At 38.8% G+C, this 25,173-nt stretch overlaps 1 protein-coding gene across 2 annotated transcripts in view; it reads left to right on the top strand.

Moving 5' to 3' along the window:
* Window positions 1–6: 6 nt before the first annotated feature.
* The window catches only part of TEC (tec protein tyrosine kinase), a 34,210-nt gene continuing 9,043 nt past the window's right edge, over window positions 7–25,173 (top strand). For both annotated transcript variants that reach the window (XR_004182753.1, XM_031664419.1), the window contains exons 1-8: window positions 7–205; window positions 5,026–5,091; window positions 12,979–13,033; window positions 18,774–18,853; window positions 20,028–20,161; window positions 23,292–23,366; window positions 24,126–24,297; window positions 24,414–24,630. Coding sequence is in view for 1 of the 2 variants with exons in the window: in XM_031664419.1 (XP_031520279.1) it covers window positions 93–205; window positions 5,026–5,091; window positions 12,979–13,033; window positions 18,774–18,853; window positions 20,028–20,161; window positions 23,292–23,366; window positions 24,126–24,297; window positions 24,414–24,630 (912 nt within the window). In the remaining variant the exon portion in view is untranslated. The remainder of the gene's footprint in view (window positions 206–5,025; window positions 5,092–12,978; window positions 13,034–18,773; window positions 18,854–20,027; window positions 20,162–23,291; window positions 23,367–24,125; window positions 24,298–24,413; window positions 24,631–25,173) is intronic.

Here is a 25,173-nt window from a genome sequence, read left to right as displayed (position 1 = left end):
CTAAACTTTCAAATGTTATCTTCCTTGTTTAGCGAAGGCCTCCCCCACCAATTCCACTGGAAGAAGATAATAGTGAAGAAATCGTTGTAGCCATGTATGATTTCCAAGCGACAGAAGGACATGATCTCAGATTAGAGAGAGGCCAAGAATATCTCATTTTAGAAAAGAATGATGTTCATTGGTGGAGAGCAAGAGATAAATATGGGTAAGTATTCCCTCTCTGTGTGTGACATGCAGTGGGTGGGTGGGAGTCAAGTGTTGAGTGAGAAGAAGATGAGTCGTAACTATCGTGTAATGAGACTAATTCCACCGACCATAAATGGAAGCACACCTTATTACTTTGTAGTAACACAGTCCTTTCTTCGTGGTCACTCAATAAATGCAAATTGAGCAATCACTTCTTTTCGAAAGTTAGAATACATTGGTCTCTTTCTCATCTGATACATGTTTAATTTGATTATTTTGACCTTGAGGGAAATTAAATTTTATATTTTGTCCCCACCTGCCATAAGTAAGTAACCTTAGATCTTTCTAAGAAATAGTTTATTGTAATTTTTTTCTTCGACTTTTTCTCTCTATATATGTACACATGTGTATGTGTGTGTGTGTGTATGCATACACATACACAGTGTAATGACTTCTCACTTTTTTCTCTCTCTCTGTCTCCATGAATATATGGAGGAGTAAAAGAATATATATATATGTATGTGTGTGTCTGTGTGTGTGTACATGTGTTTGTGTGTGTGTATATATATAATATATATATATGTACATGCAGGAAATTAAACAGCAACCTTTTTTTTGTACAAGATAATTTAGGATTTAAAGAAAACAGTCCTTTCAACCCTATCATTGATAAATGTATGGGCAGATAGAGGTAACTATAGGGTATGAGTATCTTGCAGGCTTCATAAGCAAACTCTGTATCCTGTGTTTACCTCTGCAGTACAATCCCACTTATACTCTGAGTTCCAGTGGATGAGAAGAGGAGAACTTTTTGTCTTGCCAGAGCACACTCTTCTTCCACCTGCCTTCTCACGTCCCAGCCCCATTCCCAATTTCAAGTCGCTGTTCCTCATTTCACTTCTGGAGAAGCAGTGGAAACTTCTGGTTTAGGCAGGATCCTTCTCTTCTGCTTGATTCCTAGGCATGGTGCATATCTTAGTGCTGTTTTGCTGTGCATTATTAACTTATTTGCAACTCTTAACCTTTTATTCCATGTTTACAAGAAGGTTGTCACTGCTTCTCTTTATCAGATGCTGTGTAAGATTGATTTCTATTTTTAATTTTTTTTGTTGTAGAAATTTTCAGACGTCCAAAAAGTATGTAATAGTATAATGGAATCTCTTGTTGCTTGACTTCAAAAATTACCAACATTTTGCCAGTCTAAATCCTTCCTTTTTTTCTAGAATATTTAAAAGTAAATTCAAGTCATCATGTTATTTCACTCCTAAATCTAAATTCTAAAGACTTAAAAAAAAAAAAAAAAAAAAACCACCATGTCATTATCATTTCTTTCCTCGTAAATGTTATTTATTTATTTATTTTTTAGTTATCTTATTTATTTTTATTAATCTTTCTTATACATATGTATAGCTCACATTTGTTTCCATGTTTAATATTAGAAGTGTTTTGGTCTTTTTTTAAAATTATACTTTATGTTCTAGGGTACATGTGCACAACGTGCAGTTTTGTTACATATGTATACATGTGCCATGTTGGTGTGCTGCACCCATTGAACTTGTCATTTACATTAGGTATATCTCCTAATGCTATCCATCCCCCTTCCCCCCTCCCCACGACAGGCCCCGGTGTGTGATGTTCCCCTTCCTGTGTCCAAGTGTTCCATTATTCAATTCCCACCTATGAGTGAAAACATGTGGTGTTTGGTTTTCTGTTCTTGCGATAGTTTGCTGGGAATGATGGTTTCCAACTTCACCCATGTCCCTACAAAGGACATGAACTCATCCTTTTTTATGGCTGCATAGTATTCCATGGTGTATATGTGCCACATTTTCTTAATCCATTCTGTCACTGATGGACATTTGGGTTGGTTCCAAGTCTTTGCTATTGTGAATAGTTTCGTCATTATCATTCTTAATCATAGTATTTTAAATAAGATCATCTGTTGACGTTCCCTTAATATTTTTGGACCTGGAGGAATAGTACAAATGAAAATCCACATAACATATATGTAAATATTTAGAAATTATAAATCAAGCTAACAAACTTTATCCTCCAACTTGACAAATACCCTTTCATAGTGACAAGAAAAGCATGGTTTGGATTTAGAACTCTGTGCCAGAATGTTGCAGTGCATGGAAAGCTGGCTCTGGGGGCTACCTCTCTTCTTTCTTCCCTCCTGCCCTGGCTCTATCTCTTGTGTACCATATGGATCTTCCAACCTGTAAACCCACACTCTTACCACGTGGCCTGCAAAAGCTATCCCCCATCATGGCCACACCTTCGGCCCCAGTGAAAGTGAATGCACATGGCCAGCCAGCACAATTTGTTTTTTGGAAGATGGACCCAGTAGAAGGCCCATGTAGGCCTTGGAAATGAGCAGGGAATTCTGGGGTCCTAGTTACCCAGAAAGGAGCATGGGAACGTAGGTCAGAGGGAATATGCACTTTCACAGAGCTCTCAAAAGTGTGGGGTCGGAGCAAGAGCTTCTCTGGCCCACGTGTAAGGATGGAACCAATGATGTAACTCCAGTTTCCCCTGATTAGTGCTAATATTTATTTTTACGGTTGATTTGTTCAAATCAGGACCCACACACTGCATTTTGGTTAATATATCTCTTATGTGTCTCTTATTCTACATTTTTGATTTATTGATGAAAGGAGGTCATTTAACACTAAAATGAGCCATAATCTAGATTAAATGTATTGTTTTCTTGTGCTGTCACTTAATATGCCTGTGTTTCTTGTATTTCTTATGAACTGGCAAGTAGAGCTAGAGGCTTGATCACATTAGAAGGTGATATCTGGCTGTCCTACTTTTAATAATGCTAAGATTGCTTAGTGGTTCAGGTGTCAGCCTTGTTCCTCTGTCATAAAGTTATTCATCGGTGTTTACCCTGATGATTTGGGAGTTCATTAATGATTCTTTCTTAGAGTCATTATTTCATTAGGGATTACAAAATGGTGATTTCCTAATTTTGTCATTCCATCTGCATTTACTAGTTCTCTAAAGAAGAACTGCCTCATCTACCAATTCATGTAGTTCATGAAGGAAAGGAAAGATGAAATTTGGATTCTTAAACTTTTACTGATTTTCCAAATAATGAGTTGATGACTGAGCTTTCTCTTGTAATAACAATGGTAACCAACAGTTTATTTTTAGTGTTATTATGGATACTTATATATTTGGTTCCAATCCATTGCCACCATTATTCTTTTTGCTTGAATTGGCCAATTTTAGGTCGATGGTAGCTGTTTTTGGTAGAGGACGCTGTTAGTTTTTCTTTCCTACTTTCTGGCTCAATGAAATGACTCAAGTTATCTTGTATTTTTTTGGGGGGCCAAAGTTACAATTTTACATTTTTCTTTTCTTTTTTTTTTTTTTTTTTTTTTTTTTGACGGAGTCTTGCTCTGTCCCCCAGGCTGGAGTGCAGTGGCGCGATCTCAGCTCACTGCAAGCTCCGCCTTCTGGGTTTACGCCATTCTCCTGCCTCAGCCTCCTGAGTAGCTCGGACTACAGGCGCCCGCCACCTCGCCCAGCTAGTTTTTTGTGTTTTTAGTAGAGACGGGGTTTCACTGTGTTAGCCAGGATGGTCTTGATGATGGAGTCTCGTTCTGTCTCCCAGGCTGGAGTGCAGTGGCGCAATCTCGGCTCACTTCAACCTCCGCCTCCCAGGTTCAAGTGATTCTTGTGCCTTGGCCTCTGAAGTAGCTGGGATTATAGGCATGTTCCACCATGCCCGGCTAATTTTTGTATTTTTTAGTAGAGACAGGGTTTCGCCATGTTGGCCAGGCTGGTCTCGAATTCCTGGCCTCAAGTGATCTGTCTGCCTTGGCCTCCCAAAGTGCTAGGATTACAGGCGTGAGCCACCGCACCTGGACACAATTTGACATTTTTCTAAGGAGGACTGGCTCCTTTTAGTCACAAATGATATATAGGGACAGTGGTGATGCTAAGATTCTAATTGCTGCTGGATTGCCCTTCCTTCTAGGCCTTTCTCAGTGCAACGGAGCTACCTATATGTACACGTGTGTGTGTGTGTGTGTGTGTGTGTGTATTATGAGTTCTTACTAATACTTTAAATTCAAATTTAAGATTATAAGGTTTCTACTCAATTTTTAAATTTTATATGTGTATCTCTTTTCTTATGCTGAAAACCTGAGCTCCTACTGACCTGAGAGTGCATCTTCAATTGTAATGTGTGTAAAAGTCATTTGGGGTAAAATTGGACCTTTTTTGACCTGACATAGGTCTTCTCAATTCATGTTGATTGGGTTATGACCCAAGAATTTGCTGTTTTAACAAGTGCCCCAAGTGATAATGACCGAAAGGCCAGGAGTTATCCTTTGTGAAACTATTCTTTAAGAACTATTGAGTTATTAGAGTGGTGGGTGTTTTTAATCCAACACTTTGACTTTTCTGAATTAGTGGTTTCTTTAACACATATCACCAAAACTGTGAATTCTGGAGAAGTATTGTGGAATGTTGGAGGAGCACAGGACCTAGTCACAAGTCCAGAGTTCGAGTTCTGGCCCTGTTGCTGGCTAACTTTAGGACCTTGGGGAAAAAAATCCCATAATCTTTCTAAGCTTTAGTTTCCCCACCGGAAAATGTGTACGATAATGTTTGCCTAACCCAGAATTTTTGTGGGCACCAAAAGTGAAAGTACTTTGTAAAATGTCAGATGAATTACAGATACTGAATTTTGAGGGGTCAGCTAGTCTTTCTTATAAGCTTTAAGCAATATTATGCTTTATTTCAAAAGGCAATAATCGTTCTTTCTTTTAATAACCTCCCAGTAAAGTAATCTTAGTTTATCTAAAGTACTTTTCTTATTTCTAGGAATGAAGGATATATCCCAAGTAATTATGTAACGGGAAAGAAATCAAACAACTTAGATCAATATGAGTAAGTAAATGTTTATTTTGTGAATGGAAAATCAGAAAGTTTTCATTTTCCTAATTATGTAAGGCATTTTGAAGATTAATGGATATCTTTCATGATTCTTTGAAGGGAGTGGGTGCTAAAATAGCCTTAATTCAGTTGTCTGGTGTGGTAAAAGACTGAGAATTAATCTCTATAATATATTTTTCCTGAAGGTACTGTGTGAATGGAGTTACATAAGCTTATGTACATAAATTACATAAGTATAACTGAATTGATTTGAAATAAATCACAGATTAGCTGACTTTGAAATACAGATCATGTCCATTCATTCAGGACATAAGAACAGTTTCCAGAGTGGAAATGTTAATAAGAAAAAATTACTCAAATCAATTAGAGTTGACCTTTGTCAACATTAGTATATTTCCTTTCAATCTTTTTACGATTTTTCAAGATAGAATCATACTTATTTCCTCATACACTTTAATATTCTTTGAAAACATTTTCCTAGCTACATTTTATTTCATTTGATCATAAATTTATTAAATATTTCCTGAGATCTTAGCATGTATCAAGCATTATGTGTGGCCTTAGGGACATAACCAGGCAGATGGCACGTGAATGTCCAATAATTTATGTAATCATTTCCTTATTTGTGTGGTTTAGGTTGTCTTAGGCACCTTTTCTATATTTAAAAAAAAAAATGGGGTAACTTCTTGTTTCTTATCTTAAACTGGATCTCTAAAATTTATGTGCTGGGTTAAAGGCTATACATGAACATTGTGAAGGCTCCTGACGCATGCTATCAAATTGCTTTCCAGATAAATTGTATTATTTATATACCCACTAGCAGTGTATGGCTAAGTTGTAATGTGAGGCTTATATACATCGAATGCTCTTTTATTGTCATTCTGAGGTGGTGTATTGATGCTTCATTCACCTCCTTAGAAACAACAGCAACAACAAGCTGTTTCCTTTCTTCATGTCACTTGCTATACTATAAGTATACCTTAACATCTAAGAAAGGGTTAACAAATTCAAAAAGGCACAGCGCTCAGTGGGTTGTGATCCTCAAAGTAATTTTAGAAGTAGGAGAGAGTATAAACAACATATAAATAAAGTAGCATTTCTGCTCTTAAGTCAAATAGATTTTTGGAAAACTTATAAAATCGTTAGAATTAGGGAAGGTGCTAAAAGGTGAAAACTTGGGCCTGGTTTTAAAGTGATAGCATGGAGAACTGATTGAAATTGGGGAAAGAAGATGCTTAGAAGCCAGATAATCCTTATCTAAATATGAGAACTCCTTTTATGACTCATGTGATTTCAAATGAGGCTTTTCAATACTGAAGTTTATGATTTATGGCCCCGAGTGTTTCAAATGTACCTTAATTTGGAAATTTTCTCTCTTCCGAGAGGTTTTCTTCCTCTGCATAACTCTGGACTTCAGTGTGCAGCGTGGGAGTGCCACTGCATTCTGTTCAGAGGCCAGGGAGTCCACATGGCCTTTGTACCGTGCCTGGTAGACGACCAAGGGGAAACCTGTTCCCATGAGGGCAGGCAGAGACCCTATTCTGTCTTCCTACTCCATGTTCTGTTTCGCTTTGTTTTGTTTTGGCCACAGCCCATCCTGTAACACAATTGTATTAGTCAGGGTTCTCTAGAGGGACAGAACCAATAGGATAGATGTATACATAAAAGGGAGTTTATTAAGGAGTACTGACTCACAATCACAAGGTGAGATCCCACAATAGGCCGTCTGCAAGCGGAGGAGCAAGGAAGGCAGTCTGAGTCCTAAAGCTGAAGAACTTGGAGTCCAATGTTCGAGGGCAGGAAGCATCCAGCACGGGGGAAGGATGGAGGCCAGAAGACTAAACCAGGCTAGTCTTTCCACATTTTTCGGCCTGCTTTTATTCTGGCTGTGCTGGCAGCTGATTAGATTGTGCCCACCCAGATTGAGGGTGGGTCTGCCTTTCCCAGTCCACGGACCCAAATGTTGATCTCCTTTGGCAGCACCCTCACAGACACACCCAGGAGCAATACTTTGCATCCTTCAATCCAATCAAGTTGACACTCAGTATTAACCATCACAACAACTTAAATATTCTCAGGAATTTACAAAAAAGAAAAAAAAAAAAAAGAAAGCCTCTGACAGCTGTGGAGTGAATAGTTCTTCTGCTGTTTGCTTGGGCCCAGGAGGAATCCCAGGCCACAGACTGTCACTGGGCTGAACTCAGGATTTCCAGGCCAGCAACTCCCAGTGTTATCAGTAACCTAGTTCTAACTTCCATAGCCAGTCAACAGTATAGGGAGGAGAAGATCACAGAGATCAGTGCTGGAAAAGAAAGCGGATTCATTGTGATGGTTAATAAGAAGATGTTCTTGGTGGGAAGACGGTAAAGGGAGAAGGTAACAGAAGTGAGAGGGCCCTTAGGACTGGAAAAAGCTTAGGATAAAGGCTTTGAGTGGGTGGCATAGTTAGAAGGGGCAAAATTAGAGAACAAGCTAAGGTGTATAACTGGTTGGTTTTATGTTTTTCCTTTGTTTCTACCTCTTGTCTTCTTTTCATGATTTATTCTCACCCATTCTCAAAGCTTGGCAAGGGTCTGGTTAAAAGATTCTCAAAGCTTGGCAGGGGTCTGGTTAAAAGATGAAATGCCCTCAAACTTCTTCTTTCCTTATTGACATTGCTATTTTGGGGTAACTAGCTAATCTGAAAAACTAATTCACATTAGGGTTTTAATATCTAAGAACAATCGACAAATGACCTACAAATTCAGGGCCTAATTTCTAGATGTATAGTTTGTTCATCAGAAAGTATTAGCCTCTAATAAAGCTTTTCTGTGGCATGCTTTTTTTTTTTTGTAGACAGAGTCTTACTCTGTCACCCAGGCTGGAGTCTAGTGGTTCAATCTCAGCTCACGGCAATCTCCGCCTCCCAGGTTCAAGTGATTCTCCTGCCTCAACCTCCTGAGTAGCTGGGATTACAGGTGCCCACTACCACACCTGGCTCATTTTCATATTTTTAGTAGAGACAGGGTTTCAATATGTTGGCCAGGCTGGTCTCAAACTCCTGACCTGAAGTGATCCACCTGCCTTGGCCTCCCAAAGTGCTGGGATTACAGGAGTGAGCCACCTCCCCCGGCCAAAGGTTTTTCTTTCAACCGTTGTATCAGGGGAACCTGCCCCAAATAATTCATGTAGGTTCTTTTCTATTTCCCTAAGTGTCGGCCGGTCTGAGAAATAAAGGGAAAGAGTACAAAAGAGAGAAATTTTAAAGCTGGGTGTCCAGGGAAGACATCACATGTTGGTAGGTTCCATGATGCCCCCTAAGCCATAAAACCAGCAAGTTTTTATTAGCAATTTTCAAAAGGAAGGGAGTGTACGAATAGGGTGTGGGTCACAGAGATCACATGCTTCAAGGGCAACAAAAGATCACAAGGCAGAAGGTCAGGGCGAGATCACAAGGTCAGGGCGAAACTAAAATCACTAATGAACTTCCACGTCCCACTGTGTACGCATTGTCATTGACAAACATTTTAACAGGGTTCAAGAACAGAGAACCTATCTGACTAGAATTCTCCAGGCTGGAGTTTTCTAATCCTAGCAAGCCTAGTAGTGCTGAAGGAGACTAGGGCATGTTTCATCTCTATCTACATCTGCATAAGGCAGACACTCCTGGGTGGCCATTTCAGAGGCCTCCTCTGGGAATGCATTCTTTTCCCAGGGCTGTTAATTAATATTCCTCACTGGGGAAAGAATTCAGCTGTTTTCGGTAATGAGAGAAATATGGCTCTGTCCTGCCCGGCCCACAGGCAGCCAGACTTTAAGGTTATGTCCCTTGTTCCCTGAAAATCGCTGTTATCCTGTTCTTAAGGTGCCCAGATTTAATATTGTTCAAACACACATGCTCTACAAACAATTTGTGCAGTTAACGCAATCATCATAGGGTCCTGAGGTGATATACATCCTCAGCTTATGAAGATGACGGATTAAGAGATTAAACTAAAGCCAGGCATAGGAAATCACAAGAGTGTTGATTGGGGAAGTGATAAATGTCCGTGAAATCTTCATAATTTACGTTCAGAGATTGCAGTAAAGACAGGCATAAGAAATTATAAAAGTATTAATTTGGGGAACTAATAAATGTCCATGAAATCTTCACAATTTATGTTCTTCTGCCATGGCTTCAGCCGGTCCCTCTGTTCGGGGTCCCTGACTTCCCACAACACTCTTGGGCCCTCTTTCCCCTGTCTCCCAACTGCTGCACTGGCAATATGGTTGTTCCCAGCATTGAAATTAGGCTTGGGTGTATGTTCTACTTCAGGACCCATTGATTGGTGTAACAGTAGGCACATTTTAACCTCTTAGAATCAGTTTTCTCATCTTTAAAAGATCAGTAGGAACCATTTTAGTACTGCACAGGCTTTGAGACCAGACATTTGGTTCAATTTTGGCTTTGCTGTTTCCTAGCTGTATGCCCTTGAGATATGTTTTACTTCTCTGTTTCTCAATTTTTTCATTTGCAAAACAGCAGTGATAATACCACTTAACCTCCTAAGAGTTGTGAGGATGAAATGAGGTAATAAATGTAACATGCTTAGAGCAGCACCTGACTGCTGTGGCTTGGATCTGGAGACCTCGCCAAGTCTCATGTTGAAATTTGATCCCCAGTGTTGGAGCAGGGGCCTGCGGGGAGATGTTTGGATTATGGAGGTAGAGCTCTCCCCCATGGTGAATGACTTGGTACCATTCTCAAGGAAGTGAGTTCTCACTCTTAGTTCCCATGAAAACTGGTCGTTGAAAAGAGCCTGGGCTGGGCACAGTGGCTCACACCTGTAATCCCAGTATTTTGGGTGCTGAGTTGGGCAGATTGCTTGAAGTCAGTAGACCAGTCTGGCCAACATGGTGAAAATTAGCCAGGCATGGTGGCAGGTGCCTGTAATCTCAGCTACTTGGGAGGCTGAGGCAGGAGAATCTCTTGAACCCAGGAGGCGGAGGTTGCTGAGATCGTGCCATTACACTCCAACCTGGGCAACAAGAGTGAAGCTCCATGTCAAAACAAACAAACAAACAAAAAAAACAATTAGCTAAGCGTAGTGGCATGCACCTGTAGTCTAAGCTATTTGGGAGGCTGAGGCAGGAGAACCACTTAAACCCAGGAGGTGGAGGTTGCAGTGAGCCGAGATCACGCCACAGTACTCCAGCCTGGGTGACACAGCAAGACTCTGTCTCAAAAAAATAAAGAAAAAAAAAAAATCCTGGTGCCTCTGTCTTCTCTTGCTTTCTCTATCTTATCATGTAATGTCTGCACACCAGCTCCCTTCATCTTCAGACATGAGTGGAAGCATCCTGAGGTCTTTTTCAGATGCTGGTGCTGGCACGATGCTTCCTGTACATCTGTAGAACCATGAGTCAAATACACCTCTTCTCTTTATAAATTAGCCAGCCTCAGGTATTCCTTTATAGAGGTGTATGGTATCTGTGTCACATTTTACCTGTGTGTGTAATTCTTCCTGATGGGAGAATTCAGGGGAGCCACTGCTGTCTTTTTTTTTTTTTTTTTCTTGCCTGGAGATAGATAATCACAGGAGAGGAGAAAGAAGCCACCAAGAACTGAACTGTTAGAAAATCCCGACCATGAGTTAATTCATCTATTTGTGTATGACTCCTTCCTCCTTTCTGTCTTTCAACAGACACTTAAAGGTCTGAATTGATATCCCAAAGAAGGGAACATCCTTTCCAGGGAACTTGTCAACGCCCTAAAAATGACCCCTCAGAACAGGATTTTCAAGAGCCTTCCCTTTGTGCAGTAGATTCCTTCTTTCCTCCTTCTGAGGAGCTGGAATACAGTAGATGAGGCAGGGGCCTCCTCCTTTCTCTAAATATCTTATGTCTAGTTTCCTCTTGAGAGCTACAATTTAGCTTCACTGATTTCTTATATCTGAACCCAAGATGAAACCACCTTTGCTTACTCTTATTGTGAAGATGGACTGGATCTTCTGTTTTTAATAACTTTTTCTCAATCTCTCAAATCCTGCTACTTTATAATTCATAATTAAAGCTCCAGGTATGTTTCCTTAGTTAATTTTTATGAATGTTTTTGGCACTTGATAAATGTTTCTTTGTATCAGTGGAAAAGCATTAGGGACAGAATTCTGTTCTCCTAATTTATTATATTTCTCAATTGCATTCAGAAATGTATTGATCACAACTGCAATTTTGTTGAACTTGGTCTCATTTCATAAAACGAGGTCCATGTAATGAGATGTTGACAATTCTGAGGCCTGGCTCAACACCTCAGATTCCAATTAAAATGTCTAACAGTCTAGCTTGGATGGAGGCTGTAATTTGCATTTGGCTACTACATAAAAGAATCTGGACAGAAAAAGATCTTGTATTGTCTTTTTTGTTCTTTGTGTTTTTCCCTTCTTTAGTCAGGGAAGGCCTATGTTTCCCTGTCTTAGGGTTTTGCTGGGCCAAAAGCAGGTGCTGGTTCTCTTATGGAAGGCTGAAGCCGTACTGGGAAATTTAAATGTCCAGAGGAGCTGAGCTGATTTTATAACATTTGAAGTCTCAGGGTATATGACTGTGGTGGAGAATTCCTTGCCAACGAGTAAGGATCTAACAAAATAAGTTCAAAACCAAAGGCCAAAGAAAAATTGTCTAAGTTCATGTTCTTATGGCCTGTTTGCTTAAATCACATGGAGGGATCGATTATGCTGGGGAAAGTACAGAGAGGCGAGTATCTCTAAGGATGAGGTGGTTAATGACAGCATCAAGAAAAGGGCTTTCCAAAGGATAAGAAGAGGTACAGGACCAGGCATGGTGGCTCACGCCTGTAATCCCAGGATTTTGGGAAGCCAAGGTGGGCAGGTCCTTTGAGGCCAGGGGTTCGAGACCAGCCTGGTCAACACGGTGAAACCCTGTCTCTACTAAAAATACAAAAATTAGCCAGGTGTGGTGGTGCATGCCTATAATTCCAGCTACTCAAGAGGCTGAGGCAGGAAAATCGTGTGAACCGAGGAGGTGGAGGTTGCAGTGAGTTGAGATTGCACTACTGCACTTTCGTCTGGGTATCAGAGCAAGACTCTATCTCAAAAAAAAAGAAGAGGTACAGATTGGCAGGGTCTTGGGATATGGCACAGGGTGGTTGAAAGATCTCATGGGAGGGAAGACCAGCTGATTGGTCATGGCAGACATTTCTACAATAGAGTCTTGGGCAACCACAGGACTTGGGGCTCTGCTGGAAACTAGCAAGTCTGAAGACCCAGGAGGCCTGTGCTTATGTTTTGTTGTGTCTTTTTTCACTTAGGACCTTTGTGAAATTCATTGAGGGAGCCACCATTATGACTTGAGATGAAATCTGCTGCCATATTGATAGGAGGAGGGCTTGGAATAAGCCTTAGTTTCGAATAAGATTTAGTTTGAATTAAAGACAGTAATACAAAGTGCCACTTCCTGCATGTTTGAGTCAGTGGAGTAAAATTCATTCTTGCCGTGATTCTAGTAGTGAAAAATTGAAAATGATTTTTATGTTGAACAGTGAAGAATAGCTTAAATAAATTATGGCACATGCATACTATCATATGTAGACTTATATTGATTTGCAAAAATATCCTATAGTGTTATATGAAAAATTCAGATTATAGTATAGTCTATGTAGTTTGATCTCACTTTAATAAAACATAAGAATATGGGCATACATACATGTTTTCATAGAAATATGGGTAGAAAAAGTCTGGAAGTATATACATCAAAATTACTAGTTGTCTGTTATTGAAATTATGAGTGATATCTTGTTCTTATTTGTTAGATTTATTATTAATGAGTGGAATTACCTTATTAATTCTGAAAATAATAAAATATGTCCTAAAAACCTGAGGCCTGAAATGTATTGTTTTTTCTGTTCAGATGGTATTGCAGAAATATGAATAGAAGCAAGGCAGAACAACTCCTCCGCAGTGAAGTAAGTGTTTGTACTTGTGGGTTTGGCTTAAGGGCAAATAAATTTTAATGAGTCCATAATAAGTAGTTCCACATATCTCTCTTTCTAAATTTGTTCAGCAGTGAGCAAGTCTATGCAAAACTATTCTCAGAGGCTGAGGGAGCTCAGAGACTGAAGAAAGAGGCTGACAAATTCAGTTTCTAGAAAGAAATATTTAATAGGGACTTATAAACAGAAGTAATCATGGGTGGCCCTGTGGCCTCAGGGCAGTTATCCCCACACCTGCCCTCCAGAAAGTATTCTTTATATAGCAAACTTTTAGGGTAAACATGTGCAGCTGGACATGTCTTTAGCCTTTCTTACCAGCACATGTGACCACTGGTGAGGTTAGATAAGCATCTTTATGAAAGCATTGTTTAAACACCTTGCTGCAAACACCTTGGTAAGTGGGGATCGAGCACTGGTCATCACTGTGGTTTCACTTCAAGCTTACATCACTCTTGCCATGTAACAGGCTGTTTTCCTACTCGCTACCCCTTGAAACTGGCCCTTACAATTTCATATGCCCAAAGCCTTGGTAAAATAACCAGTGTGGTTATTGTAGCAGTGGTTTCCCCAGTGTGTCCTGTTACAAAAGAAAACATAGCTTATTGAACTTATGCAAGAAACTATATTGCCACAAAAATAAGAATACTCACAAATAGCTTCCAAATTTTGGAGAAATCAGGTAGAGAGAAAAGTTAATGCCTCAGTTTGGCTCTCAAAATTATACTTTACTCAATTGCTGTAAGCTTTAAATAGTTCAGAACACACAAAAACACGGTTTCTTGACTCTTCTTCAGAGTAGCAGCCTTCCACACAGGTTGTTGTCCATTCACCTTGGAACTGCCATCCACAAACCAAGCAACTCTTGCTTGGTCAGTTGAGAGCTGTTTATTGGGCACTGTAGAATCCAGCAGCTACTCACACAGTTCCAGAGTCAGTCTTTGGGTTAGAGAGGCTCCCTGCTCCTGAGTGTCTCCTCCTTGTACCCACCAGATAGTGTGATCCTGTATGAACCATTTCCATTTTATGATGGAACTCTTTTAGATACTGCTATCTCCATTAGAGTGTTCCTCTGACATCACCTGAGACAGCACGGATATTTCAGGTGTCAAGAGCATTTTATGTTCTTCAGTCGTAGATGTGGCTATAGTTAGCATCCATAGCAAGGCAGTAAATGCCCCTCTAGTAGAAGTTCTCTAGTCCAGAGTGCCAGTAGTTGTCACTGGGAGGTGCTAACTGGCTTTTGCCATAAGACCTAGTAACACTCAACAAAAGACTATCAGGTAGAAAATTTGTCCCTACCAGCATTCCAACTTTCTCTACACTATGAGCTTGGACAGTCATACTGGCTCCCATTTATCACGTCCAATTAATATTGCTTGAAGGGCAGGTTTACATGCCCTCTGTTTTACGGTAGAAGAAACATTCCCCAGTCAAATACAATGTTCATTCCCATAAAACATTTAGATAAAGGAGACACAGCTACTTTACATAAAACCTGTTCAAACATTCCAACTTTCATAGTCTTATAAACCCTTATGTTTTTATGTTTTAGTCCTAGGAACTTCTCTTCTCTACCTCCAGAACATTTTACCCTCTGTTGTGCAGAAGGCTTTAGGTTCCCAGCAGGAGGTTGAGCCAAGGGACCCTGGCCCTTTTGTCAGTCTTTATCTTGATTAACCTGCTTCAGTTTTGCCCTGAAACAATTGTTGGTCAGCCTTATATCATTATAATCTCTGTCTTTTAGCTTTTTACGTTTCTGCAGACTGGAGATATAGCAAAGTAATTCTGGGCTCTTTAATGTTGGGGAACCAGCAGGGGCTCCTTTTGGTCCACACAACCTTCAGTAGTGTTGTATTAAGACCTTTGTTTTAATGCCATTAATTTCCATTTTATTCATTTGATTTTTTAATAACCATCTAAAGATTTCCTTCCTGCTGGGACAAGTTCTGTGACTTTCCTTTCTTTTTCTTCATTCTCTTTCTACCCATTTAGTTTTATCTATATCATTTTTTCCTTCATTTTGAAACAACCTTTAAATAACCTCTGAACTAGAAAAAATGACTTTTTCTTCAGCAAAAGCTCTATCCTATCTTTTATGTAGCCTTCTTCACCAAAAATTCATCTTACTTTCTTTATACACTCTGTATATAGAATTGTTTCTCTTACATCTAGTAGTTTTAATTATATACACTAACTACTATTGTAACTCTTAGTAGTTCTAATTTCCAGTAAAATATCTAGGAAGTGATTAATTTTAATTAAGCTCACATACAAGTCAAACAAGTGTCAAAAACGTCTCAGAAGCAGCAGTTTTATGACCTGAGGCAGAGACAACCTAAACCTGTCTGACTAGTAGATCTAGGCAAAATGTCTGAATTAAATTCTGAAGATGTTTCTATTTTATTTTACCAACAATTTAAAAACTAATTTCATTTACCGGATGTTTTCTTAGATCACATAGAAATGTCACACATATATAACACATATAGACATATAGGCATACAGGCACACAGGAGCAAAACTTATAGCTTTCATAAAGAATTGTCATTGCCACCTTTCAGATAGTTTTCATTTTCCTTTTGTTAGCACAGCATATCCTGTAGCAATTTATTTTTCATCCTGGAAGTAAAAATTGCTTTATCAAGTCCCATGAAAACCTGAGCATAGATGGCTTACCTCATTCTTAATTTTTAGAGAAGCCCCTGGGGCTTTCCACTAACCACCACAAGGTTGTCCCTCCTGGTAAATTTCCTTCATTAGGCCAAACCTCTGTCACAGCCAGAATGATCCAGGCCATAAGGCTACAATTCCCTTGTGTATGTATGCCTTGCATTATGAAGGCGTTGCTGCAGGGCTGGGTGGGTAGTAATGTCACTCATTTTTTTCTGCTTCATTCCTGGCTAGGGAAATATCATCACCCACTGTGTCCGGCAGTTAGACCATCCAAGCAGCCAGGGGTTCCCTAGGTAGTTGTTGCTCTTTATTTTTTTTTTAACTCATTTATGCTGGAGGTTGCAAATTTTTTGTGTGTGAAAAATCAGACCTTTGATGACTTTGAGCCGTAGGATGTAAATAACGCCCACAAGCTTAGTGTTCCAATAATGGAACCCTAGGCATAAATGGATTAAAGCCTAATCAAGTGAAGCGGTGGGAGTAGAGAAGGAAAAAGGAAATCTGCAACTGTTTGTTATCAATTAGTAACAAACACTACTGTTCTAGGACCAGCCAGTAGTTGGTTAAAGGTCTTTGCAGTCTCTGAGTTCTGCAGCAGTGTATTCCCTGGCAGGGAGAGTCTCCTGTAGTGGCCCATCCTCATTTTGCTGCAGTTGTTGCACTTTCACTTTCCTTAGCATGAGGGGCAAGCTTACTCTAATGCTTTCTTCCTGATTGATCATTTGCTGTCTTGACTTTTAGTACTTAAGTATTTGTTTGGTTTTTTTTTTTTTTTTTTGGCTCGAAGTTAGTTATTTTAAAATAGTTTACATTGATACTACGTAATGTCTTTTATAAATAAAGCATTAATAGATGTTTAATTCCATTTAGAAATAAATGTGCTGAAATTGCTATACCTTTAAAAAGAAATAAAATGAAAGGGTAAAATGTATAGAGGGAACTACCCTGTGCTGAGTAATGGGACCTGGGTCTCCCTGTGACTTTTCTAGCCTACTTTTCACATCTGTAAGAGAAGGAGTTGGACTAGAAGATGATCTCTACAATTCTCTGCATTTCTGATCTAGTTTTCTATTTAGCTATTGTTCCCAGTCTTTTAAACTCATGTTTTCTCATTTTACCTCCTGCTTAGTATCATGCATCAAGATTTTGTTGAGTGCTTGTTTTTGTAGTTGATGTTAAAAAAACAATAGTAGGTGACTTTGGTTAATTCTGACTACACGTAACCATGCCCACAGGATTCTTCCATGCCTCTCTGGAGACCCCACAGTGAGAGGCAGATGTAGCGGAGTGAGTAGCTAAATGGCAGCCTGGGGACCAGATCCTGCCTCTACTGCTTACTAGCTGTGTGACCTGGTGCAAATTACCCAGCCAGTCTTTCTGTTTGTCATTTCCTTACCTGCGAAGTAATGTGGGGATAACAATAGTACCTATGTAATAGGACTGTTTTGATGATTAAATAAATTGATATGCTAGAACATTAGAACAGAATAAATTTTCAATAAATAAATGTGTTTGTTTATTTGTTTGTTTATTTATTTATTTATATTATTTAAGATAGTTTCTCTCTCTCTGTCTCCCAGACTAGAGTGCAGTGGTGTGATCTTGGCTTACTGCAGCCTCTGTCTCCTGGGTTCAAGCGATTCTCCTGCCTCAGCCTCCCAAGTAGCTGAGATTACAGGCATGCACCACCATGCCTGGCTAATTTTTAGTAAAGATGGGGTATTTTTAGTAGAGATGGGGTTTTGCCATTTTGGCCAGGCTGGTCTTGAACTCCCAACCTCAACTGATCTGCCTGCCTCAGCCTCCCAAGGTACTGGGATTGCAGGCATGAGCCACCGTGCCCAGCCTCTGTTATACTTTTTACTGATCGATTATTACAATTATTATCCCTAATTGTTATCAGGTATTTTTGTGGGGCCTTATTTAATTCCATTGTTTTTCCTATGAAGAAGAGTACAATTTGTTTTATTTTTCAACTAATAAAGGACTCACTTTTCATCTTAAAGCAATTTAAATACTAGAGATTGATGGTAGTGTTACTGGACAGAGAGGTATTTGAGGTTCGTAGGGTCTATTTCTTGCTTTTCAGCTTGGAACCTGAGAAAGATTTGACCTTTAGTCTTTTAGCATTGTTTCCAACTCTTGATTTTCTCTGCTTAAGTTACTTGTGCCTCCATCTCTCCTTTTGTAAAGGCTGATATTTGGCTGGGTATGTTGGCTCACGCCTGTAATCCCAGCACTTTCGGAGATCAAGGAGGGTGGATCACTGGAGGTCAGAAATTCAAAACCAAGCTGGCCAACATGGTGAAACCCCGTCTCTACTAAAAATATAAAAACTAGCTGGGCATGGTGGTGCACGCCTATAGTCCCAGCTACTCGGGAGGCTGAGGCAGGAGAATTCTTTGAACCCAGGAGGTGGAGGCTGCAGTGAGCCAAGATCGTGCCACTGCACTCCAGCCAGCCTGGGCAACAGTGCGAGACTCTGTCTCAAAAAAAAAGACTGATATTTAACTTCAACTTCTAGAGAATTAAGAATTTTTAAATTCATTCTTATAAAAAGCACTGAGACATTTATAGGAAAATTCAGTGTGAATTGAAAATCATACTGAGTCAAGAATCAAAGCTTATAACAAATACAAAAAATGTATGAAATGAAACCCAATCATTAAGAAATATATTTTTCCATGACAGTTTTCCTACATGTCCAGGCCTTACAGGAGTTGCAAAATCTTGTCTCTCAGTTCTGGAAGGGCACTGAGAGATTGTTTGATTGAAATGTCTCACCATTTGTGAGGATTTGTGATTGTGGGGAATTGAGTGCAATTTCTTTAACTACTCTCCTAGCGCAGTAATTTGAAGTACAAAGTCATGTGGGTGGGAGAAACCAAGGGGCCCTATTGGTAAGTTGTGCTTCTTCAAAGCAGATTTTCTGGGAAAGAATAATAATTATAAAATTATAATATTAGGTTCTTCAGTATTCTCCATGGCGATGCTATTAGTAATTGGAATAAAACAATTTTTTTCTGAACTTGGATTTTAGGATAAAGAAGGTGGTTTTATGGTAAGGGATTCCAGTCAACCAGGCTTGTACACAGTCTCCCTTTATACCAAGTTTGGAGGGTGAGTAATCCTGCCATTTTTTTTTTTTTTTTTATAATTTAGAGTTTTTGCATGAACTTCCCATGTAGTTTATATGGATTCCTAATTTTCATAAAAATATGCAGCGTTTCACCATTAAAAAGAAAACCTGAACTTGATTTCTGAAGTGTATATACTGTTTTTTGTATTTATATTTTCAGTAATTTTCCCTATAGTTTTTCATACGCATTTGTTGAGTATGGCTATAATAACTTTAGTAACATTCAACAAACATTTATAGTGAACGGTGCTGGTCACTAAGGATAAAATCATGAGCAAAGAATGCAGAGACCCTGCCCACCAGTAGGTTAGTAGATGCTACAGCCCAGTAACAGACAGTGATGGTAGTAAGTGCCATGTGGGAGGGTAATGTGTGTGTGTGGTGGGTTTGGGGGTGGGGGATGGTAAACAGCCTAGGCACATCTTGAGTTAGTCATGAACGCTCTCCCAAATGACATCCAGGCTGAGACCTGAGAGGTGAGCAGGAAAAACTCAGAGGGAGGGGACGGAGTGTTTCTCACCAGGAAATTGCCTGGACCTAGAGGGGAGAGAGGATGTGGTGAGTTCAAGTCACTGAAAAGTATGTTGTAGCTGTGTGGTAGAATGGGAGCAGAGTGAAGGGAGGAGAGAGAAGCCTGAGAGTTGAAGCAGAGGCAAGTTCATGTCAATGTCAATAAGTCTGAGCTTTACCCTAAGAGCAACAGGAGTCATCTTGAAAGCATTTTTAGCAAGAGAGGACTAGAGAAGATCTCTGCTCTAGAAAGGTACCTAAAGTTGAATGTTTAAAAGTCTAATTTATTCGCTATTGGCGATTTAAGTATTCTAGACATTTGTAAGTTTATGCAACAGCAGGAACAAAAAGCAGTAGCTGCTAATAGCTACGTTAAGACTTCCAGCTGTTGGTAAGTGGAATTCATAAATGTTCTCTTTCCAAATCTCATGCAAAGGGCCATGTGTGTTTTCAGTGAGTACTTTAAAAACTTTGACATGCTAATATGAAAGACGAAGCTAAGAAGAACATAGGGGAAGTAAAATTCGTGCCAGGAATAGAGGGAATCATATGGATAGATGCTGTGGTTGCCCTTGTAGAAAACACCTTAAGAATGAAGTTCTATTATTTCAACTTGGTTCTGACACATTTTGATTTTTGTTCTAGAGAAGGTTCATCGGGTTTCAGGCATTATCATATAAAGGAAACAACAACATCTCCAAAGAAGTATTACCTAGCTGAAAAACATGCTTTTGGCTCAATTCCTGAGATTATTGAATATCATAAGCACAATGCAGCAGGTAAGTGAGCTGTGAAAACCTACTTCAAATATAAGGTTGTGATTAAAATGATCAGATACTGTGATTAATTCCTTGAGCAGTTTTATTTTATAGTTAGTTCATTGTAGAATGTGGTTGATTTAAAATTACTGCATATTAAAGGAATAATATATACAAAGAACAATTAGAAATAATATCAAGTTTTATAAAAAGCTCTGTCTTGACCTTAGGACATGAGTTATTCCATTGGTATATAGCAAATGTTCACATTACATTTATACACTGTTGGTGGGAGTATAAATTAGTTCCGCCATTGTGGAAGACAGTAAGGCAGAAACACCATTCAACCCAGCGGTCCCATTACTGGGTGTGTACCCAAAGGAATATAAATCATTCTATTATAAAGACACATGCATGTGGGTGTTCATTGCAGCACTGTTCATAATAGCAAAGACATGGAATCAACCTAAATGTCCATCAGTGATAGACAGGATAAAGAAAATCTGGTACATATACACCATGGAATCTGTGAAGCCATCAAAGAAGAATGGGATCATGTCCTTTGCAGGGAGGCCATTATCCTTAGCAAACTAACACAGGAACAGAAAACCAAATACCACATGGTCTCTCTTGTAAGTGGAAGCTAAACAATAAGAATACATGGTCACACAGAGGGGAACAACACACACTGGAGTCTTTTGTAGGGTAGAGGTTGGGAGGACGGAGAGGATCAGGAAAAACAACTTATGGGTCCTAGGCTTAATACCTGGGTAATGAAATAATCTGTATGGCAAACCCCCATGACACAAGTTTACCCATGTAACAAACTTGCACTTATAACCCTGAACTTAAAAGTTAAAAAAAGTTCACATTTATGTGGTATATATGTCCTTGATACTAACGTCCAAGATATGTCTATTTCAGAATAGTCACAGAAGATGCCAGATAAACCAGGATTCAGTCCTATGCTGTAGGTTTCCAGAGAGTAGAGTAAGCATATCCTACAAGTTAACCATCTTCTTGAATCTCTGGTACACTACCACCAGAGTGGGAACAAACTGAATACCAAAAAATAACAGAAACGAAATGACATTTATGAAAAATTAAAGTTCCACAGGATTATATAGAAAGATTTCCAGCCTTTGACTTTAAAAATGTAACTGGGCAGGGATAGCCAAGTGCTTCACCCAACTTATGAAAAATTTTGAAATTTTATTGAAGGCACCCTTTGCAAAGCCTGCTATTTTGTGACTGTTCACTTTTTTTCAGGTAATAATAATGGTTATTTAGATAAAATTTATGTACTATAAAGCCCACCCATTTAAAGTATACAATTCAGTGGTTTTTAGCATATTTACAGAGTTGTGCCAACTATCAGCATAATCTAAATTTTTTTTTTAAAGAACGTTGTCATCATCCCAAGAAGAAGTTTTGTATCAAATAATTGTCACCCCATCCCCCTTCACCAGCCCAGCCCCAGGCAACCATTAACATACTTTCTGTCTCCCTTATAGATTTGCCTATTCTGGACATTTCATATAAATGGAATTATAGAATATGTGGTCTTCCGTGACTAGCTTCACTGACTTAACGTAACTGTTGTTGACGTTGTCATGTTGTAGTATGTAGATGCATTCCATTCCCTTTTTTAAAAACATACATCACGAGTTTACTGAAATAATCAGATAATATAAACAAAATGAACAGGGCTTGACACATAGTAATTGCACAATAACTTCTACTTATTATTGAGTCACAACCCAGAGCCTAACACAATATTTGTGGAATGCTTAGGTTCTCAGGCCAGCATACAAGTCTACATTTAACTCTTAAGTAAAATAACAGTTTCAAATTGAGTATAATAATGCTCAATGTTGAGACGCGATCAACCCCTCTATCTTCAAATATAGGGGGAATATCTTACCATCCACCTGTTGTGTTAGAAAGTCGTGCTTCATCTACTTATGGAAGCCAAGACACAGCCTAGATATGTAAAAACTATAGGTAAAATGAGGTTAAGGAAAAAATTTGCTGACAATATCACTAGGAATTCTAGACAATGTAAATTGACATTAATGTTTATTGCTGTGATGGACTTCCTGAACACATTGTTAGAAATTGGTTTGTGGCCAGGTATAAAAATAATAATTCATTGTATGGATTTTGTTTATTATTCATCAGTTGATGGACATTTGGGTTGTTTCCACATTAGTTCTCTTATGAATAATGCTTCTGTAAACACCTGTATACCAGTTTTTGCATGGAAATATGTTTTCATTTCTTTTGGGTATTTACCTAGTTATGGGTATGCTGTGTCATATGGTAACTCTGTGTTTAACATTTGAGGAACTGATTTCGTATCAATTTATATCTCATTCTGTTGTTTTCTTTTTTGGTGTTTTTGCTCCCTAATTTTTTCTTCCGTATTCCTGTATAAGTTTTATTCTTCACTGTCATCTCAATTCATTCAACAAACATGTATCAAGTGCCTACTGCATGCCAGAAACAGAGCCAGACTTTGGGGAGACTGTGGTGGACTAGGTGTAGTAACTGATCCTGATTTTCCGAGACCCTACCACTTGCGGGGAGACAGAGAAGTACATAATGATTTTAAATTGCTTTGAGATATCTTGTAGTAGAGGAAATACAGAGTGCTATGGGTGTTTTTGGAAGAGACACCTCCTGTTTTTTATTTAGTGCTGTATGCAACTTGGATTAAAAGATACACACTGATTTCCAGTAGTTGGTATTCCGAATTGTTGCTATCTTAGAGCCCGATTTTTATGCTTAGATTGCTAATACTGAGTCATGTCAGGTGAATAACTTTCATTTTTAGCAGACTAATATAATTCCCTTTCATAGTTCAGCTCTCATATTGGAAAAGAACGTGAAATAACTGTTAGAAACCTTTTAACATCCTTTAAAATATTTGGAAAAAGAGAAGTTAGCATGGTGCCTGTTAAACACTGTAGTATTTAAAAGAAAATGTTTGTTGAATGAATAAAAGCATATAGCACAGTGCTGTATGTACACACAGAGGATGCGCAGTAAATGAATAAATGATGAATTTTATAAGTGAGTTTCCTGTAGCATGTGACCAAGCAGAATGATTATGAATGAGTTTGACTGCAACGCTTTCTTTGATTATTAGGACTTGTCACCCGGCTTCGGTACCCAGTTAGTGTGAAAGGGAAGAATGCACCCACCACTGCAGGATTCAGCTATGGTAACTCTTATTTTGTGGTTGTGTGAGCTGATTTTCCTTGAAAAGAATCCATTGTCATAAGATAAATTTGGATGTGTACTATTTCACATACTGGAATTGTTTTCATAAGTTTATAGTATGGGTTTTTAGGTAATTATACTTAAGACCGTAGCAGCCTAGGTATTATATTTTCATCATTATTCATAATTCCATAGAAAACTTTCTGTCAGTAAAAAAATAAGCATTATCATGTTAACATCTAAAATAAATCAAAGCCCTTCCTAGTTCTCACCAGCTTTATTGCTTACAAGAATGTGAGTAAGGATGAAGGTAAGAAAGAAAGCTTCCAACTTAATGGTCTTTGTCGCTTCTGACAAAAGCCTTTAAAACAGCAGATTACATTATTTCCAACTTGATGGAATTGAAAAAGAAAAAAAAAAAAAAAAAACAAACCTGAGAAGGGAGAGTGGTAAAGAAGGAAGTGTTTGTTTGACAAAAGTACCTTTAACTTTCAGGCTATATTATTATTATTATTATTATTATTATTACTTGTGCAGAATTGTCTTGCTTTCTTCATTTCACATTGGTTAGAAGGGATTCATCCTCCCCACCTTTGGCAGTTCAGATGCAGGTTTCAAGTCTCTTCTGTTTTACCAGGAATTATTACAGTGTTATCCTGTAATTTTGAGGTTGATCTTGGTTATAGGTTCTTTTTCCCCTCTCTGATTCATGCTATGTTTTCCTTTTTAAATATGAACATTTTCCCCTTCTGTCATGCAGAGAAGTGGGAGATCAACCCTTCAGAACTGACCTTTATGAGGGAATTGGGAAGTGGACTGTTTGGAGTGGTGAGGCTTGGCAAATGGCGAGCCCAGTACAAAGTCGCAATCAAAGCTATTCGGGAAGGTGCCATGTGCGAGGAGGACTTTATAGAAGAAGCTAAAGTGATGATGTAAGTGGTGATCATCTTTCTGGCTCACCTTTTTGTATTAAAAAGTGGCCCCTCACCAAAAACTTGGTAGTTTCTTTTCCTATAGTAACTGTATATGTGTATGTCTTCCTTTCCAGGAAACTCACACACCCGAAGTTAGTGCAGCTTTATGGTGTATGCACCCAGCAGAAACCAATATACATTGTTACCGAGTTCATGGAAAGGGGCTGCCTTCTGAATTTCCTCCGACAGAGACAAGGTCATTTCAGTAGAGACGTGCTGCTGAGCATGTGTCAGGATGTGTGTGAAGGGATGGAGTATCTGGAGAGAAACAGCTTCATCCACAGAGATCTGGTAACCCTAGCTGCCCACATTCCCACTCATTGGCTGAATTCCTTTGTAACACTGGCTCAGCAAATGTGCAATGATGTGTTAATAGCCAATTTTTGTTCTTAACAATCTTTCACCATTATTTTTAAAGTTGGTAAATTTAACTTGCCCTGTAATTTTAAAGGAAAGATCCTTATTCAGTCTAATGATTGACCTAGTTAATATCTCCAAGCAAGTTTCCATGTTTTAATTTTTTGATCTCCATAAGAATCCCATGAGATAGCTACTCACAGTGGATTCTCTTACCATCACTCTTGTACAGATGAGAAAATTAGCTTCAGGGAAGTGAAATGGCTTGCCTCCTGTGATAAGTAGGGAAGTTGCGGTGGGCCTTGACTTTCTAACTAGATCCCAAGTTCTTTTCCACCTCATACACTATAAACAGAAACTATAAGAGAAATCCTTTGGATTTTTAAAAAAATCTCTCAAATCACTGGGAAAACATGGAGGTTCATGTTAACTTCTCAAAATACCAGAAAAAAAAATCTGTTACCAGTTCTAAATTGT

Source organism: Papio anubis, chromosome 3 (genome assembly GCF_008728515.1).
Source record: "Papio anubis isolate 15944 chromosome 3, Panubis1.0, whole genome shotgun sequence".
NCBI classification, from domain to species: Eukaryota; Metazoa; Chordata; class Mammalia; order Primates; family Cercopithecidae; genus Papio; species Papio anubis.
This window is presented reverse-complemented; position numbering and strand designations above follow the sequence as displayed.